The sequence below is a fragment of the Artemia franciscana genome, chromosome 5 (assembly GCF_032884065.1).
Source record: "Artemia franciscana chromosome 5, ASM3288406v1, whole genome shotgun sequence".
Classification (NCBI taxonomy): Eukaryota; Metazoa; Arthropoda; class Branchiopoda; order Anostraca; family Artemiidae; genus Artemia; species Artemia franciscana.
In genome coordinates, this window is record NC_088867.1 from 33,861,919 (window position 1) to 33,881,340 (window position 19,422).

A 19,422-nucleotide genomic window follows, 5' to 3' on the forward strand; every position below is an offset into this window, starting at 1 on the left:
ATAGGCAAGACTCATCTCGATAAAGTATTTTTGAAATTTTATTGGATTAGATAGATACTATGGCCACTTTTATGACCAATATTCCGCAGCTTTGGCCTGACCACTCCGTTGGATGACAGCCATGAAGGCTCCTGCATGGTGTCCTAATCCAGAATTGGTCTTTAATCCCCTGAAGGAGATGTTGTGTGCAGCTGTGGTTTTTACAAGATCCAAATTATAACGAACCCTTTATGCTACAAACGGAAATTAGTGGCAAAGGACTGGGGGTAGTGACTCAGCAGCCTGACCCAGCAGACTGGTGGGAGGAAAACCCTATCTGCTTCATCGGCACAAAACTTGCACCAGCTGAGAGTTTATGCTCTAAGATTGAGAAGAAGGAAACTCTAACAATAAAATGGGCAATATCTAAGTTCCATTAATTCCTGATGACTTGGCATTTTTATGTTCAAACCACTCATGATCTGTTACGGTGGCTTTATGTGATATCAAACCAGAACGAAAAATTTTCTTATTGGACCCTCACGTAAATTATACAATCACACCGTTATTAGTCATCAAAGGGTCGCAAACACCGACGATGGGGCCCTGTCAAAAAATTACGAATAGATGACCCCTCCTCGTTTGGGAGGCTAAATATTGTATATAAATTTTTCGCTAAAGGATCAGGAGCGAATCGTCACCGCGGAGAATATAAATAAACTGGAACAAACGTGTGGGTTTGTCTACGGTGAAGTAATCCGTTTGCCGTGTCACGTTGAGTTGGTAGAGTCTGAGATGACTGATGCAAGTGGCGTGAAATCAGTCTATAGTTACACATGTGTCATCGGGCTAAACCAAGGTGCTGCCATCTTGTAAATAATGTTCAAAGTTGCGTTACCTCTTCCTCATTAAAAATGAGACCTTGAAGGAAGAACTCATGAAACAACGCTAAAAGGGGAAGGGTTGTGATGATTTTTCTCAGTTTTCCTTTTTGTTATTTTCACTTTGTGATATTCATTTCCTCTGATCGTACTTTGTTAATCTCTGGCTTAAAATAAGATAATTACCTGTTTTGGCAGAGAGTGGAGACACGAAGTATTTTCGTTTTGTATGAATGCTTTGATATAAATTTTTTGTTAAATGAGTCTGACTTTTCCTGAGCATTGAGTAATAAACATCTCTGCTGGAGACATCGAGAGCGAGTAAAACCGAGAGCGAAAGAGACCAAGAGCAAGAGAGAGCTATAGATTCCAAAAGTGATAGAGACTAAAAGTGAGAGAGAGAGATCAAGAGAGTGAGAGAGATCAAGAGAAACTGAAAGCGAGAGAGACCAGTATCGAGAGACACCGAGACTGGAAGTGAGGGGACCGAGAGCGAGAGAAACCGAGACCAAAAGTGAGAAACTGAGAGATAAAGAGAGAAACTGAGACGAAGGGAAAGTGAGGCCGAGAGTCAGAGAGACTGTGAGCAAAGGAGACCGAGAGAGAGAAAGAGAGAGAGAGAGAGAGGAGAGAGAGAGAGAGAGAGGAGAGAGAGAGAGAGAGAGAGAGAGAGAGAGAGAGAGAGAGAGAGAGAGAGAGAGAGAGAGAGAGGAGAGAGAGAGAGAGAGAGAGAGAGAGGAGAGAGAGAGAGAGAGAGAGAGAGAGAGAGAGAGAGAGAGAGAGAGAGAGAGAGAGAGAGAGAGAGAGAGAGAGAGAGAGAGAGAGCAAGAGAGACCAAGAGCGAGAGAGAACGACATGGAAAGTGAAAAAATATAAATTTATCAGAAGTAGAAAAGTAAAACTATAAATTTTTCAACTGTTGGTAAAATTTTCTACCCCATATAGTGAAATGTCTGCCAGTGGTAGCCATTTGGGTGAAAGAAAAAAATCTACATAATTTGGTAACAAAGTGACATAGTAAAGCTTCCGGTTTATTTCAGTTTCAAGAGTGAATTCAACTATATTAGAAAGATGAAGGAAGAATTCAAGTTCGTAACTTTTTTTGGCATAATTCCTTCTTTCAGTTTCGATAGCCAGTTTAAGGACTTGTTATTTTAATCACGCTCGGCCATGACAGAACTTCTGAAATATTACTATTTTGGTAAATTCATCGTTTTGAAATACAGCTATCAAGTTTGGGAAGTTTTTTTACACTGTACTTTGAATAGCCTTTGTAATCCAAGTTTGAACAACTCTTCGTTTTTATTCTTTCCTTGAGCCTAAAAGAAAAAAAAAAGAAAAATATTAAAATAGTTTGCTTAGAATCCCGCAAGAGGAATAAGAGTCAACAAGTTCACTTTTGTATATATTATGCCAATTTAAATGCAATAATGTTTTCAGTGATGGAAGTAGCTCTGTACGGGAATGGGTAAATTCCTACCTATACCAGCCTGTTGGGGATGCAGAGAGTTTCAAACGTACTAATTTTTCATTTAGTTTCGTAATTACTATTGAGTATCGAAAACCCGTTTCGGTATTAGATAAATATTCTTTCCCCTTTTCTATAAATCTGACTTCCGTTGTTCTTCAAGTGCCTTGAAATTAAATTCTTTCAAATATATTTCAAGAAGTATCGTTTGATTTTCCATCTGATATTTCGTAATCAAGATATTTTAGCCTGACTACCTGATTCATTTTTATTACCATCACTAATTGGCTACTGTCGTGTGACAATTTAAGCGATTTTTTTTTCAATCTGCTATACTAATGATTTTCTCCTAGCTCACGAAGTGGATTGAAGGGTAAAAACCGGATTTTAAAGGCTTGTGACATTAGGCTATGGTAGGAAATACATTTTAAGCTAGTTTTAAGCGTGGGCTAACTTCGCTAGTTTCCTAAGGATAATATTCCAATAGTATGGAATATTGGTTTGAATGTGCTCCCTCTACATTTCCCAAGTGGGAGAACACTATTCCCTGTGAATCTGTACTAAAAAACCTTTAGTGGCACACTTTTACGTATCTGGGCAAGGGAGTTGTTGAGAGCAATAAATTTAAATAGAGTAGCTGTCAGCAGTTGAGATTTTCCAATACGAACCCACCTTTTTTCAAGAATATATCCTTTTGACCTCTTTCCATCCCTTTTGAGGATCATTAATAGCCTTGAATGAGCTAAATATGGCAAGCTTAATTTTATCCCATTAATCTTTAGGGCTAAAAAGCTAGACTAGACAAAAAAAAGACTAGAAATTAAGTCAAATAGTTTTCTAAGCGTAGAACCTGTAACAAATCACCACCAATGAATAAATAAAACCCAAAATGAACAGAAACTACAATAAATAACCTATTCAAACCCAAAACTAGGAGAAACTAATATGTATGGGCTGACACCATCCATGCCTTCTGAACACCAAAATATAAATTGTACCTTCCTAAAAACAATCTAATTTCTATCTAAATGTTTCTATTTTTTCAACAAAAAAAAACCACTATAACCAAGATTACTGAAAACACAACAAATTAATGTGGATTGACAGTTTATTCTGCAAAGTTGAAAAGTGAAAATATCTAAAATATTGTTTTTCAATAAAGTGCAAATTATATTTTGGTCTTAAAAATGCATGGGGTTATTTCAGCACTGCTTATCTTAGTTTCTTGGTCTCGTTTTGAATTTGACTCGGTTATTTTTTATTCGTTTATCTATTGCGATTTGTGATAGTTTTGCACTCGGAATATTATTTGACTCTATTTCAGCTCATTTTGGTATATTCACTAAAATCTATTAAGCCGACAATTAACTTCTGTTCGATTTTTATTTATATGATCTTTTTCATTCGAAAATAAAATAATATTTTTAATATTTTGGAAGTTTTTTTTCTATAAGAATCCATAATTAAACTTACTATGTATGTGTTCGACAAAATTTTTTGAGTAATTTTTTATAGAAATTTTCTCTTGAAAATGTGGGCACGCACAGTATTGTTTAATTTAGTCTATACCTCTTTAAAATTTCTTGAAAAATAAGCTTAATACCATTCCCAAAACATTGTATCTATACCTTTATGACAGCCTAGATGGACTTGCACTCTTTTGATTTAATTCAATTGTAAGAACAAATATAGTAATAATAGTCGCACTCTTTTGATTTAATTCAATTGTAAGAACAAATATAGTAATAATAGCAACCTTGACAGGCTCCGACCCATCTAACAAAAATTTTTAATCTTGAGACCTATCTTTTTGCTGTCTTAGAGAAGAGAGGTAGAATATATTATTCTCTACAATTAGATGAGTCTACCGACGTGTAAGGCCTATCTCAAGTGCTTGTTTTTGTGCAATATATATGGCAGAACGACGTGTACGAAGATATCTTGTTCTGCAAGCCAATAAGTCGTGAAACTGCTAAGGCTCCACGGTCGGTAAACCCCAAGCATTATCAGTGACTCGTGAACAGCTCAGAGTTATAAAAGAATACGCAGATTATGTAGGTGTAGGTCGTTAAGAGGTCGAACGCGTAAGAGCAAGTATAATTATTTTCGTATGAAATCTAATCTGAAACCTACTACTTCCAGATGGAGTTACCAGTGTTTATTTTCATTTCTGTTTTGTTTCACAAGACTTATGCCGAGTATAGGGTTGTCAAAGGAGTTGTCTTTCGGAAGCTGAATAACATACGACCAACCGAAGGTGAATGGCAAGTAGCAATTCGTTTTGATGCATTACCTCTGTACTTGCTTCAGGGTAAAGTAAGTCTTTTGTCTAAGAACCTAGAATCCACAAAGCAAGATATGGTGTCTACATTTCAGAAACCTGAAATGTCAAATTCACCTAGCGCAAGATTTTCCAAGGAAATTTTACCCCCGGAAACTTCCCTCCCAATGAAACATTCTCCCCGTAGAAAACTGCTCTTCCCACACATAAAAATGTTAGTATACTTCCCAATAAAATAATATGTGATTACAATGGGCAAATTTCCAAACTTCTAGCTCTTTCCCAAGAGGCTGTGGAGGGTCATGGTGTCTCCAAAGGCATAGTTACTAGATCTGGCAAAAATTCTTTAATCAAATCTCAAAATTCTCGTTTGACGACGTTAAGGAAAAGGGGGCTTTGGAAGAAGAGTAGTAACAATCCAATCTTTTTATTCACTTAAAAAGCACAGTAGAGCTTTTAATTTCTATTCAAATCATTCCACTTCCAATCTTCTAAAACCACTGGGTCAACAAAATCACCTCTGGGAAAAATAAATAGTAAAACTAACACACTCATTGGATTGGAAATTGAAAGGTCTAATGTCTTTTTAAATAGTCAAAAGTGAATGGAGGACAACAAGCTCCCCCCACACCCATTATTCCCCAAAAACTTACATTAAGACTACTACAAATGCGTCAGCTCTTTCTATAGCTTTGTTTTTTGGTTTAATGAGGCTCTTTACTTTTCTTTAAAAAAACTTGTTCTGTATGTTTCCCATTAACAAATCCTATGTATAAGTAATTAAAGAAAATAAACAACAAGTTTTTCAACCAAAATAAGAAGCAACATCAAACCTTAAAACGAACTAAAAATATTACCTATATGAAAAGGGTTTGCCTCTTCTTCATTACTTTGCTCATTACGTTAAAGTTTCTTTATGGAATTTTAAAATAATATTTATTGTTCCAATTAAACGGCCATTGTGTTTCAGGAATCGTTCGTAAGGAATTGGGACAAAAAGTCAAAACTTTAGCGTAAAGAGTAAGGTCTTGTGGAAGGGGGAACTCCTTTCATATACGTAATAATTTCTGTTCATTTTAAGTTCTGATGTTGCTCATAACTTCCAGTTGGCAAAACTCGTTTTTTTTAAATTTAATTTCTGATCGTTTTAAATAATACCCGAAAATCCAGCTCTGTGTCCTTAAAAAAATTCGGTAATTGTGGATTATAAGCCAGTCACTCAAGTTTATGATGTGTAAAATACTAGAACAATTCTCTTTTTATTTTATTATCTTTTTAGGGGAGGGGTAAACGACAGGGGACAGGACGCTGGACGCCAGTATTATTAGTAGGCTATACATATAGTGACTTTTAACTAGTTCAAAATCCACCACAACATACTCTGAAAGTTCCAACTTAATAATGTAAGTCGTTTCTGAGATATTGCTAGTACACCCTTTTGACAATCAACATACTCGTAGTTCGCTTTGATAGTTAAACATTCACCTAAACATTCCGTGAAAAGCTTAGCTTATGCAGTAGCAATAGTTGTAGTAGTAGTAGCAATAACAACTGTTCTCACCCTCACCTTTGTAGCCTTAGCCATAGTTTTAATAGCACTCACAGTAGAAGTACTAGTTGCCCTAGTAGTAGGACTAGTACAAGCATTAACAGCAATAGCGCCAGCACAGTGGCAGCAATAATATTAACATATTGCCTTTTGTTTAGTTGAATATTCACCTCGTCAAGTCCTGACAGTTGCAACTTAGTGCAAAAAGCTGTTACTATGAATATTGTCGAGATGCACTTTTTTATAACCCGTGTGTCCATAGTGTGTTTTAATTTTGCTCAACTTTCCCCTCAACACTACCTGAAATTTACATTTTTAATGCTTTTAGCCTTATTAGTGGTTGTAATAGAAGCTGTAGCTGAAGTGGTAGTATTAGTAGTAGCGTGGACTTATGCTTTTAGCCTTATTAGTGGTTGCAATAGAAGTTGTAGCAGAAGTGGTAGTATTAGTAGTAGCGTCGACTTATGCTTTTAGCCTTATTAGTGGTTGTAATAGAAGCTGTAGCTGAAGTGGTAGCATTGGTAGTAGCGTGGACTTATGCTTTTAGCCATATTAGTGGTTTTAATAGAAGCTGTAGCTGAAGTGGTAGTATTAGTAGTAGCGGTGGACTTATACTTTTAGCCTTCTTAGTGGTTGCAATAGAAGCTGTAGCAGAAGTGGTAGTATTAGCAGTAGCGTGGACTTTTGATTTTAGCCTTATTAGTGGTTGTAATAGAAGCTGTAGCTGAAGTGGTAGCATTAGTAGTAGCGTGGACTTGTACTTTTAGCATTATTAGTGGTTGTAATAAAAGCTGTAGCTGAAGTGGTGGTATTAGTAGTAGCGTGGACTTATGCTTTTAGCCTTATTAGTGGTTGCAATAGAAGCTGTAGCAGAAGTGGTATTAGCAGTAGCGTGGACTTTTGATTTTAGCCTTATTAGTGGTTGTAATAGAAGCTGTAGCTGAAGTGGTAGTATTAGTAATAGCGTGGACTTATGCTTTTAGCCTTATTAGTGGTTGTAATAGAAGCTGTAGCTGAAGTGGTAGTATTAGTAGTAGCGTGGACTTATGCTTTTAGCCTTATTAGTGGTTGTAATAGAAGCTGTAGCTGAAGTGGTAGCATTGGTAGTAGCATGGACTTATTGAGTTTTGGTCAAAATATCTTCCCCTTCAAGTATTCCCTGAAAATTCAAACTTAATGCCCTATTTCACTCCCTAGATATGCCATTTTGACTATCTGCATGCATGAAGCGTGTTTTGATTTAGTTCCATCTTTCCCTTAATGTTCTCTCAATAATTTTCCACTTCATACCCTTAACTTAATAGGGCTAGTAACATAGTAGTAGTGGCAGTAGTAGGAACAGCAGTAGCAGCAATTGCAGTTGCAGTGATAACAGTGGTACTAGCAGCCGTTATGAAGGTAGTACTGATACCCCCTTGGACAATATGCATGCACGTAGTATATTTGGATTTAGCTCAAAACTCCAATCAACATTTCATTAAATTTAAATTTCTCCTCCTTGGTAGATCTCTTTAAAGATGCAGTAGTAGTAGTAGTAATAGTAGTAGTAGTAGTAGTAGTAGTAGTAGTAGTAGTAGTAGTAGTAGTAGTAGCAGTAGTAGTAGTAGTAGTAGTAGTAATAGTAGTAGTAATAGTAGTAGTAGTAGTAGTAGTAGTAGTAGTAGTAGTAGTAGTAGTAGTAGTAGTAGTAGTAGTAGTAGTAGTAGTAGTAGTAGTAGTAGTAGTAGTAGTAGTAATTGTACTAGTAGTGGTGGTACTAATAGTAATTGTAGTAGCAGTAGGATTAGTAGTAGTAGCAGTAGCAGTAGCGTGAAGTTATTGCCTTTTCGGTCAATTGGTCATGCCCTTCATCATTTCCTGAAAGTTCAAAGTTAATACACTCAGTCAATGTTGAGTTACCCCCTTTTGACAACCCGTGTGTACATAGTTATTTTAATTTATTTCTACACTCCCCTCAAAATTCACTGAGAAGTTTACCTGAATGCCTTTCGTCTTTTTCGACACTAAAGGTCAAACCTACCCACTTGTCTCAATAACAATACTATATGTAAACAATGGATAAATTGTTTGACTTATAGCCCGTGCCCTAAGGGATGTGAGGAATTGACACTACTAAAGACATACTTATTAGACCGTTCAATTATGCTGAGCAAGATGGCCTATTCAGAATTTTACTTGGATGTGTCCAATTAACTCTTGACTCTTTAAACGGGCACTAAAACTTTCATTTCCAATCGAATGAGCTCCTTCTGAACAAAGTTTGTACAACAACTCCTTTTATGCAAAGTGGTATGATGAAAAAAAAAAAAATAAATAAGTGACTAATAGCCCATATTGTTGCCACACCGCTTTTTACTTAGGCGGAATTATGGTGCTGCCTATGATAACAATTTTTGGCAAATTTTCCAATTTTTATGATTTTTATCCCATATTATACATAACTGTCCACTTTCTGAGACTATAATAATTCTTCCGAATATTTTAAAATAAATTATGAACCTTTAGGTAATATACTTGTAGCCAAATTTCTGCAATTCCAATATCTAACTCATTTCATAAATAGACATACACATAAAGAAAAATATTGGTAGTGGCAACCTATTTCATCTTAAGATAAAGACGCACTTCTTTCTAAAGTTCTTAATTATATATGATGCAGGAGTTAAAACAGATTTAGAAATAAGAATGGTACATACTCTCCCCTCTTAAAAAGCTTGATCATATTTGTTTTCAATTCTAATTACATTTATAAATTGTACCTCACCATTCAATTTCCTATATGTTTTAAATGTTAATGATAGCCCATACCTGGGATCCTGAGCTAAAACTGAGAAAATTGTGTTTTTCAGCTATGGAGCAAACAATACTTTTATTTTGACATTCCTGGTATTTAAAGTGAAATCATAAGATCTTGATGTTTCGAGGGCTAAAAATCAAACCGCAACCCCTGTTTGTCAGGCGAAGGATACAATACGAGACTGTTTTTGGATTTGCTAATGAGGAACTGTCGACATATTTTCAAGGTGTAATAAATTTCTTGTTAGTGATAAAGGGCACACAGCTAAGCAGATGTAAATATAATTTTGTTATTTAATTATGTAAATGTAAATTTTTATGTAATTGCATGTTTCTTTTAGCTCAATTTACTTTTAATTAGTGAATCGAGTTTTCCCAAGACCCCAAATAGCAGTAAATTGAGCTTCTTTCATTCTTCAATCATAAACTACAGCTTTTATTACTATTTTGTTTGATTATTAATGAGAAGTTATCCACCAAGAATCCTCATCACAGTAGTTTACGCTTCACCTCCCCTAGTGGCACCCCGCCACAAAAAATATCTACATACCCTCCATAGCCTGTTTATAGTCCTTTGCAAATCAAATAATGATAGCTCATTGTTGGGGCTCTTGACCCTGTATATCGGAAAAATGCCTTTTTTTGTAAATTTAATTTAATTTCTTATTAGTTTCAATATTTGAAACCTGAGCCTACTTGTTAATAGTCCTTTCACCCTATTAATACTTTTTCTTGGTTAACCCAATACAAGACGGCATGAAAGAATCTGCTAATTAGCAAGCCTCTAAGAAATACAGGGAACTGATAACTCATATAGGCATAAATTTAGCGTTCAAAATCCAGGTGTAATTTTTTACTTCGATAAGAAGTAATTAAATTTTTTGGCATTCATTTCTCTGGTTGGAGCTTCACGAACCTCCAAACGAGAGGCAGGTCGCAAAGTTTGTTATTTGCTTTTGTCCTTAGCTTGTATTGTAAGGTTTATTTGAGAATTAGTCAGCTTTTTTCTACTTTTACTTTTGACTGCTTTTTGATCTGGCAAAGCCAGTATAGTTTTGGAATAGGAATAGGGCTCTATATTAAGTGAGATAGATTTCCCGAAGGATAGTAGGATTTAGAAGAAAGAATTTTAGGCTTGAGGCCATGGGCCTATAGCAGGGTAGATATATAACACGGAAAGTAAACTTATCGCATCTCTACTGGTTTTTAGAAATCAGCAAGGATAGAACTCATAAAATCCGTGGCGCATCAGGTCAATCTTGTCATCGTGGTACCAGAGGTCTAACACTAGTGGTTTCAGGACTGACCCTGGAAGCTCATTAGATTACAAATATTGGTCGCGAAATAGTCCACAAATGACCGTGGGCCATGATACCATTCTCCCGTACCATTAGTAGTGTAGCTGGGGCATTGTGCCATGTACACAGGGGGCACTAGGTAATTGCACCGGTGGTGCTCGGAAATTTAGTTATACTAGTGACAATGACTTAGTGGAATAATCAAAATAATGATTTCGATAAAAAAAAAGACTGGATTAGAAAAGATATCCAATGTGTGGTTCCCAGATATTAATTTCTCATACTTTTGATGGATCACCTTAAATTTTTTCTTACTATCATGTAATTAAACTCTATGAAATAAAATAAAATATGAAATAGATTTTTTTCATATTGCGTTTATTGCATAATATCTTCCGACATCAGGGTTCATTAAACGTCTTACCTTAGTACTTAAGAGATCTTCCTTAGTAGGTCGCAGGATAATTTCTCTCGTAGCATTCTGCATTCTCAAAAAACCTTCATACGAAACAGGATCAGTCACCTAAAAAATCGCGCTGTTTGCTGAACACAAAAACCATTATATTTCGGGATAATACACATTAGCACTGTTATAAGACATTTATCACTTTGAAAAAAACTCTATTCTAATTAAACGGCACTTGTCTTCCAGGAGTCGTTCTTAAAAAACTATGACAAGCACTCTAAGTTTAGTGTAAAGAGCAACGTATTGAGGGGGTGGGGGGTGTATGTGAAATACAAAGTGATTTCCGTTAGTTTTGAGTTTTAATGTCGCCCCTTACTTTCAGTTGAAAAAATTGTTAGTTCTATCTAATTTCTGATCGTTTTTCAAATATTACTTGCAAATATACCCAATCCTCCATTAAAAATCCGCTCTTCTCTCGGCAAAATCCTCCATGGTAAGTTGCACCAGCGTCAAATATATCTCCAGCCCGTAAGATATCTCCTGGACAATTCCATCCCTACTGAAAATCCCCCACTCTTTAAAACTTCTTACTGAAGATTCAGCCTGAAAAATCCTCATTAGCATACTTTCATTTGAAAAAGACCAAGTTCCAATCATTTTTCTGATTATCCTGAAAATCTCCCCATTCGTCAAAATTATTTCTCGGAAATCTAAACACCCTGAAAATTTCCCATGGACAATTCTCACGGAACATGACATGCAAAATTGAGTTTACAAAGAGAAAGTAAGACAAATAAAATAATTTCGTACAGGAATTCTGTCAGATTCCCCTATTGTAAAATATCCCCTGGATATTTTGCCCCCAAAATGACCCTCTATGCAGAATTGTATCCTCAGGGAAACCCATCCTAACCACAACAACACTCTTCCCAGAAATGTCTTTATACTTTCCAATAAAAATGGTACAAGTAGTGAGGGGGATTCAGTTTTGAACGGCCAGATAGAGGATACTGTTGGAGTTACCAATCCCTCAAGATAATGTTGCGTGAGCTTGGGTCTTACGTAATACTCTAGTACACTTGCAGGTTAAGTAATAAGAATTGTTTATTTACTTATGGAAATATTTTCCTGAAGATGCAGGTGTTTGTTACGTAAACCTGCGTGACTTCTTAGAGCTGAAGACTCATCAGTCAAGTGGAAAACCCCTGGCTTTAGCTGAGGACGGTGCACACGTCGGTGCTTGCGTATTGATGGTGCAAACATGTGTATTACGTAATGATGACGCACACGTGAATATTACGTAATAGTGGGGATCACCTGGGTGTAACGTAATGACGGCGCACACGTGGGTGTTACGTAGTATTGCATAAGATGTTTTTTCTTCAAGGAGTTTTTTTCTTCAATAATTTTTTCCTTGAAAATTTTTTCTTCAAGATTTATTCCTCAGAAAACTTTATAACCCGTTATGGAAGATGTTTTACCCGATGTAGGATTCAAATATAAGACCAGAAATTTCCACAGTAGAACGGTACCTTATACACTTGGACCATATTGTTATGATAATACTTTCTGGTAGAAATAACTCGATAAAGCTACGGATTGCATGTTTCCTATCGCCGGGACAAGTCATATGCGGGGCGAAAATCAATTACAACAATTGGGCTACATTTGACGCACGCCTGTTTGTTAAGTAATGGTTTAGATGGTATTATCAGGAGTATTTTAGGTTGTTTTTAGCACATTTTCTTAGTAATAGAGTCTTTTACTCCATTGGAACTTGAACACATTATCAGAGGTGAAATAAAAACAAGAGTATCCTTATGATTAGAATATAGCATACTTTCATATACGTTCAAAAGTCTATTTTTCCCCTTCGCTACACAGAATGTTACTCTCATATTAAGAGCAATCTTGAACGAGCACACCTATGTACATAGGCTATAAGATGAAAAATTTGCATTAGTGATTTATATTAAACATTAATCCGTGAGCAATGGATCTAAAAGACATAGACTTTTTATTATGCATACAAGTTTCATTAATATACAAAAATTCTGAAAACACATTATTATTAGTAAACTTATATTATACAGTAAGAAAAGAGATATTTTCAACTAGAGAGTCGCTAGTCGAGGATTGCTAACATATATGCTGAGAAATTCGCGATAAGCATATCCACAACATCAAAATATAATACTGATTGAAAACAGTTTCTTTTAATCAACAAATATTGTACTCGCTTCCCAATTTGGCCTGAAAACCTTTGTAGTCTAATAAGAACATGTATAAATCATATACCGTATTCATCATTTTCTGAAATAAAACTTTTTCTTATTCTCTTTAACCAGTAGTTTTGTACGTTTCCCCTGTAAAATTAAATACATCTAAAATATAGAGAAATCGTCTTCTAAGAACAGAGCAACAACCTTAGGTTTCAACATCGCTGCTTACCCTTAGCAAAACATTTGATTTTATGTTTCATCTTTAAAGGCATTCTCAGAATTTTCTTCTTAAAAATCATGCTTTAAAACCATTGGTTTGTGTATTCGTAAGTCAACCCTCCGTGATGCCCTTTATGATGATTCCCGACCAATATCATTCTATGACTAGTCTGTGGCAACCCTCTGGTGAACATTATCACACCTAAGCCTTTTTCAGACATTTCCTACAAAAACAACCGTATACACAAAACAACCGTCTACGAAAACTGCCTTATCCAATCCCATTTTCAAATCTAACTCTGGTTCTGTCAGTTCCAAATCACCCTATCTGCCCCTTCCAATTCCAGACTTCAAATTCCACCAATTGTGTTCTTTAAAAGACCTTTACGAGGCTGTTTCAATAAGTGCAACCATGGCCATGCCCCCGAAATCTTTCCCACCTCGTTTCTTTTCTTATTCCTTTGTTTCGAACAGTATTGTTTAGCTTTTTTCCAAATAATATCTCTATCAAAGTTGAACTGCTTTGTTTTCTTTCCCGTTCTTGTGTTCCAACAAGGTTTCTTCGACTTTTCCCCAAAACACCAGTACCAAAAAAGAATTACTCTATTTTCCTTTTCTTATTATTTTGTTTCTACCCTGGTTGTTTGACCTTTTTCAAAAAAAAATTAACAAAGAAGAATTGCTTTGTTTCTTTTCTAATTCTATTGTTTCAACCAAAGTTATTCTACTTTTTCCCCAAAAAATCAATACCCAAGCAGAGTTGCTTTGTTTTTTTCTAATTCTTATTTTCCAACCAGGGTTATTTGACTTCTTTTCCAAAAAATGGCAATAACAAAGTAGAACTGCTTTGTTTCCGTTCTCATTCTATTTTTTTCAACCAGAATGTTAAAATTTTTTCACAGAAACAAAAATACCCAAGTAGAGTAGAAGTATGATTTAGGATGTTTAGTTGTGCTCTTTTGTGGTTAAGCTTGTCTGTATTAGCCATATTAGTGTTTCTTGGTGTTTGTGGTGTTGGAATTCTTTGTTGGAGTATGTTTGTGTTTTGGAAGAAATAGGCTAGTTGTACTGTTCCGAGCCTAAGAACCGCTTTTACGGTTTTTACAAATGTGTTTTGGAAGTTTTTCGTTTGAAACATAGGATTTAGGATGTTTAGGTTTGCTGTATAGTGGTTTAGCTTGTCTTTAGCTTGTCAATTTTATCGTTGTTAGTCATTCCAAGTGTATTTTAGAAGTTTCTCGTTTGAAGCTTAGAATGTTTAGTTCTATTGCTTAGTAGTTTAGCTTTTCTTTGTCAGCTCTATTAGTATTTCAAAGAGTATTTTGGAAGAAGTTGTTTGGTTCTACTTCTCGTGGTTTAGCTAATCTGTGTTAGCTTTCTTATTGTTTCGAAGTGTATTTTGGAAATTTTCGTTTGAAACATATGATTTAGAATGTTTACTTTTGCTGTTTGATTGTTTAGCTGGTATTTGTTAGCTTTTTGGTCTCTTTAGGTGTAATTTGGAAGATTTTCGTTTGAAATGTAAGATTTAGGATGTCTAGTTATGTTATTTCGTCATTCAGCTTGTTTGTGTTAGCTTTGTTGGTGTTTCCATGTGTATTTCGGAAGTTTTTGTTTGAAATGTGTGATTTAGGATGTCTACTTCTGCTGTTTTGTGACCTAGCTTGTCTGCGTTAGGATTGGTGGTGATTGCAACTGTGCTTTGGAAGTTTTTCTCTTGAAAAGAATGATTTTGGACAATTAATTTTGCTGTTTTATGATTTAGCTTGTCAGTCTAAGCATTGATTCCTGTGTATGCTTCCAAGTGTATTCTGAAAGTGTTTTATTTGAAACATATGATTTAGGATGTTTTGTTTCGCTGTTTTATCTTTTAGCTTGTCTGTATTAGCTTTGCTGCTGTTTCTAGATCATTTTGGAAGTATTTCGTTTGAAAAATAATGATTGAGGGTGTCCTGTTGTACTGTTTAACGATTCAGCTTGTTCCTGTTAGATTTTTGTTGCAGTTTCCATGTGCATTTTGGAAGTTTTCATTTGAAATTATGATTTAGGATGTTTGGTTGTGTTTTTTTTATAGTTATCTTATCTGTGGTAGCTTTGTTTGTGTTTCTAAGAGAATTTTGAAAGAAATTGTTTAGTTTTGCTCTTCGTGGATTAGCCTGTCTGTGTTAGAGTTGTTTGTGCTTCTAAGTGTGTTTTGGAAGTTTACACTTCAAACTTAAGATTTAGGGTGATTAGTTTTTTTTTGTGGTTTAGTCTGTCTCTGTTAGCTTTGTTGGTTGTTTCAAGTTACTTTGAAAGTTTTCCTCTGAAATAATATGATTTAGGATGTTTACATGTCCTGTTTCGTAGTTTAGCAAGTATGCGCCAGCTTTATTGAAGTTTCAAAGATTATTTTGGGAAAAGTTGTTTAGTTCTGCTGTATTGTTGTTTATCTTGTCTGCTTTAGCTTTGTTGGTGTTCTTACGTATATTTTGAAAGATTTTGTTTTGAAAGTTTTATTGAGGATGTCCACTTGTCCTCTTTTGTGATCTAGCTTGTCAGGTTGGCTTTGTTGGTGTCTCCAAGTGCCTTTCGGAAATTTTTTGTTTGAAAAGAATGATTTAGGATGTTTAGTTTTGCTGTTTTGGGCTTTTAGCTTGTCTGGTTTAGCGTTTGTTGTTTCCAAGTATATTTTGAAATTTTGTCGTTTCAAACACATGATTTTGGATATTTTGGTGTGCTTTTTCAAGGTTAAGCTTGTCTATTTTAGCTTTGTTGATTTTACCAAGTGTATTTTGGAATTTTTTTGTTTGAAACGTACGATTAAGGATATTTTGTTGTGCTATTTTATGATTTAGTTTGTTTGTGTTGGTGTTTTCAAATGTATTTTGGAAGTGTACGTTTGAAACATATGTTTTAGGATGTTTAATTGTGTTGTTTCGTAGTTTAGCTTGTCTGTGTTAGCTCTCGTGGTGCTTCAAAGAATATTTTCGAAAAAGTTGTTTAGCTTTGCTGTTTCGTGGTTTAGCTTGTCTCTGTTACCGTTGTTTGTGTTTCCAATTGCATTTTGGAAGTTTTCTCCAGAACATAAGATTTAGGATGTTTACTTGACCTGTTTCATGGTTTAGATTGCCTGTTGTAGGTTTGTTGATGCTTCCGAATATATTTTGGAAGTTCTTCGTTTGAGACGTAATATTTAGGATGTTTAACATAACCTACACACGGTAGGTTAGATGATGCACCATCTAACATAACTTAAAGTACCGTGTGTAGGTTAGGCTGTCTCTACTGACCAAAGGTCGTCATCTAGAAAAAAGGGTTTGGTAAAGTTGAAGACTACCAAATATTTAAAAGAGAATACACTTGAATAAGTAATTATGGCTCGAATCTGTGGTATTAGTCCCTTTTAATCAAAATTTCAAATAAGACAAATTCTGCTAATTACGTTAGAGATGGCGGCACTACTATAACAGGTTTATTTTGTCAGTCAACGTATTTCAAATAGGATACGAGAAGGTCAATTAAAGACTTTTAAGGTGAGCTAAGAACTTTGAGTAATCACAAATTAGACATAAATGTATTAGTTAAACTGAACATAAGGTGTTTACTATTTATTTCTCCTAGTAATAATAAATGTTCCTTAGAACTTAGGCAAATTTTAACTTCAAAAGTCAGAACTCTGACTGAATTTCCCTGGACCGTGAAAGAGCTTTTGAATTCCTAGCTTGACTAATAAAACTTTCCTCTCCCTAGCCTCTTTGAATATACATAATGGCTAGTCTAGCTGTATGGGCAGCAGAGAAAGGATCGGGAAGGTAAAAGAGCAAGCTGGAAGGGAACCTACCTCTTCTCAGGATTCAGACTCTACTGTATAGACACTAGAAAGCTAATCTAGGAGATAAATACAGCTAGAGTCTAGGGTATTCCAAATTCTGTGTCTGAGATCTATTAGCATAATTTCCTTGTTACGAGTTGAACCACATTAACACCTGATTATGCCAAGTTCGTTTTCACTCCTGCACAATTAATAGTAATTTGGGAAAGTGACAAATCTTAAGATTAATCAATCTTTATGTCGAGTTATATTTCAATAATGGCGATTTTAGACTAACCTGGCCTTAACTAAGAAAAGAGACAAGAGAAAATTATAAGACCCGTAACCAAATCAAAGAAAAATCTAAGAAGGATGTTAAGCTAGTTAAAAGAAAATCACAGCTTCCCACAGTGGTTTCAATAAAGCTTACTATAATGTTTTAATTAAAGGAATTAATTAAATAATACCCAAAAGATGTGGTCCTCTAAGAGGAAGACACGGCTCTAACTAAAGTTGGAGCTAAAACCCAAAGGAATTTCAAAAGATTTAATTGATAACTTAATTCAACACAAAACTAGAATATTTCGGTTTAAACAAAGCAACGAAAATTTTTTATGCTAATATTTTATATTTACATTAAAAGAAGTTGAGACAAGGCAGGTGGTTGCTATAATTAGTTAATGAAAGGTTACTTACCAAAGTTTACGTCCTTCCGAATCTGATCCCCTCACAAGACAAACCCTAGTTATATTAGATCCTTATGTCTTATTTGTTTAGTGCTTAATTGTGATTTGTTTAGAGACTGGTTTTGCACCGTCCCTTCTCAAAATTTTAGCCAATTTCTAGCTTCTTGCTAGATATGTGCTGTTTTTCGGTACCTTTGAGCCTTGCTCTAAAAACTTGTAATTTTGCAACATTTTACGACATTCAACTTAGTCTTTTACTAAAATGGACTTGGCTGGGTTTTCAACTATTTAGTTCCAGAGTTATTGTGGGTGAGTTTGCTTCTTTGCTGTTAACTGGATAAAGCTGTAAGCTATTGCATTACTTTGAGATTATTTTCATACTGATCTCTGTCCTCTAAAGATAGATGTATGGTTACATTAAATTGAGATATATTCTCCAATACCTAGAATAGGTCTTTGTCTCTGTTTTTTTTTTTACTAGTGCCATATATTTTCTCAAGTAGACTGACACCCCATTTATACTTATACTATCACTTTCATGTACCACTCGGATTTTTGACTCGGAACAGGCAAAAAAGGTGAAAAAGCCCCCAAAAGTGCCGTAATGTACGTGCCGGTGTTCAGTTATCCGCAAATTGTAGGGCATAGGCGAGGGGGTCCTTAAACTTCCCTTAGTCCTGGGTGATTTCAGTATTCTCTGATGACTATTTGCTCCACTCACGTCTATTCTGATTGGACTACGCTCTGAGATTTTGCATCTAAATTGGACCGCCCACTGATTTTGCTTACTGGGTCAGAGGCCAGTTCATTCCGAATTGGAAATGAGCAGTGTGAAGCCAGACTTGGTTTACAGCCCCATTTTGAACCTCATCTTCCAAGCAATCAAAGCGAGTAATCTAATAATAGCCATCCGGACTTGTGACGAGAAGAGAGTAGTCCTCCCCAAGCTTGTAATCTATGAGCCTGACGAGGTACCCATACTCTCAGGGGAGGTTATAGCCACTCTGACTCTCCAGGTCAATGAGCTTCATTCTACTGTGGAAGATCTTATTGACCACCTAAGCTTCTTCAGATCAGCACAAAATAAGGCTAGTGTGACTTTGGGTGCAAAAGCAACAAACTCTCCAGATGCAGCGAAACCTTCTTACTCTGTGATTCTCAAACAACCTCCGAAAGGACTCAAAAGGCCCAACAGTCAAAAGGAGTATCTTGGGCCTTTCTGGTGATTGCCGAACCAATATAGTGAACCTGAGGCCTCTTAGCAAAGAATGACGCATAATATTTGATGACAAAGATGCAGCAAAGTCTCTTACTGAAGCGCTAAACAGTGCTACAAGCACTTATGCGTGGCTGAAGAACCTCGTCATTATGGTATTGTAAGACATATTTTTGATAAAGTCTTGCTGAACGATCTATGTTCAATGATTGAGAATTGCATGAAAGCCAAGAGAATTTGACGAACTCACTCATATAAGCTTCTCTTTGAAAGTAAGGACGATTTACAAGTAGCAATGATCAACCCTATAGCTCTGGGCTATGAGCGCTTCCGAATAGACCCGTATCGGTATTGGCCGATGAGGCGTTTTCAGTGCTAAGAGTAGAGTCACACTGCTAGGGACTCTAAAAACGCTATTCGCTGTTCCCATTGCAGTGGCAATCATGCTACAATAAAGATCAGCCCTGCAATGCTGCACTGAATTGTGCTTTCTGTAAGCAGAGAGACCATCCGTGCCAGACTGTTAAGTGTCCTACGACCAGAAAGCTCATGATGAAGCCATGACCAACTCTGAGCTAAAAGTATCTCTGTGGAATCTGAATAGGGATGTACTCAATAAACTCGCACT

General features: G+C 35.7%; 1 protein-coding gene across 2 annotated transcripts in view; it reads right to left on the reverse strand.

Annotated features, from left to right (window-relative positions):
* Positions 1 to 1,877: 1,877 nt before the first annotated feature.
* The window catches only part of LOC136027307 (cilia- and flagella-associated protein 58-like), a 102,041-nt gene continuing 84,496 nt past the window's right edge, over positions 1,878 to 19,422 (reverse strand). The window contains exons 12-13 of one of the 2 annotated variants that reach the window (XM_065704419.1): positions 10,677 to 10,775; positions 1,878 to 2,179 (exon numbers count right to left, since the gene is read on the reverse strand). In XM_065704419.1, the coding sequence (XP_065560491.1) occupies positions 2,090 to 2,179; positions 10,677 to 10,775 (189 nt within the window). In that variant the 3' untranslated portion in view covers positions 1,878 to 2,089. The remainder of the gene's footprint in view (positions 2,180 to 10,676; positions 10,776 to 19,422) is intronic. The other variant, XM_065704420.1, reaches the window with a different exon arrangement.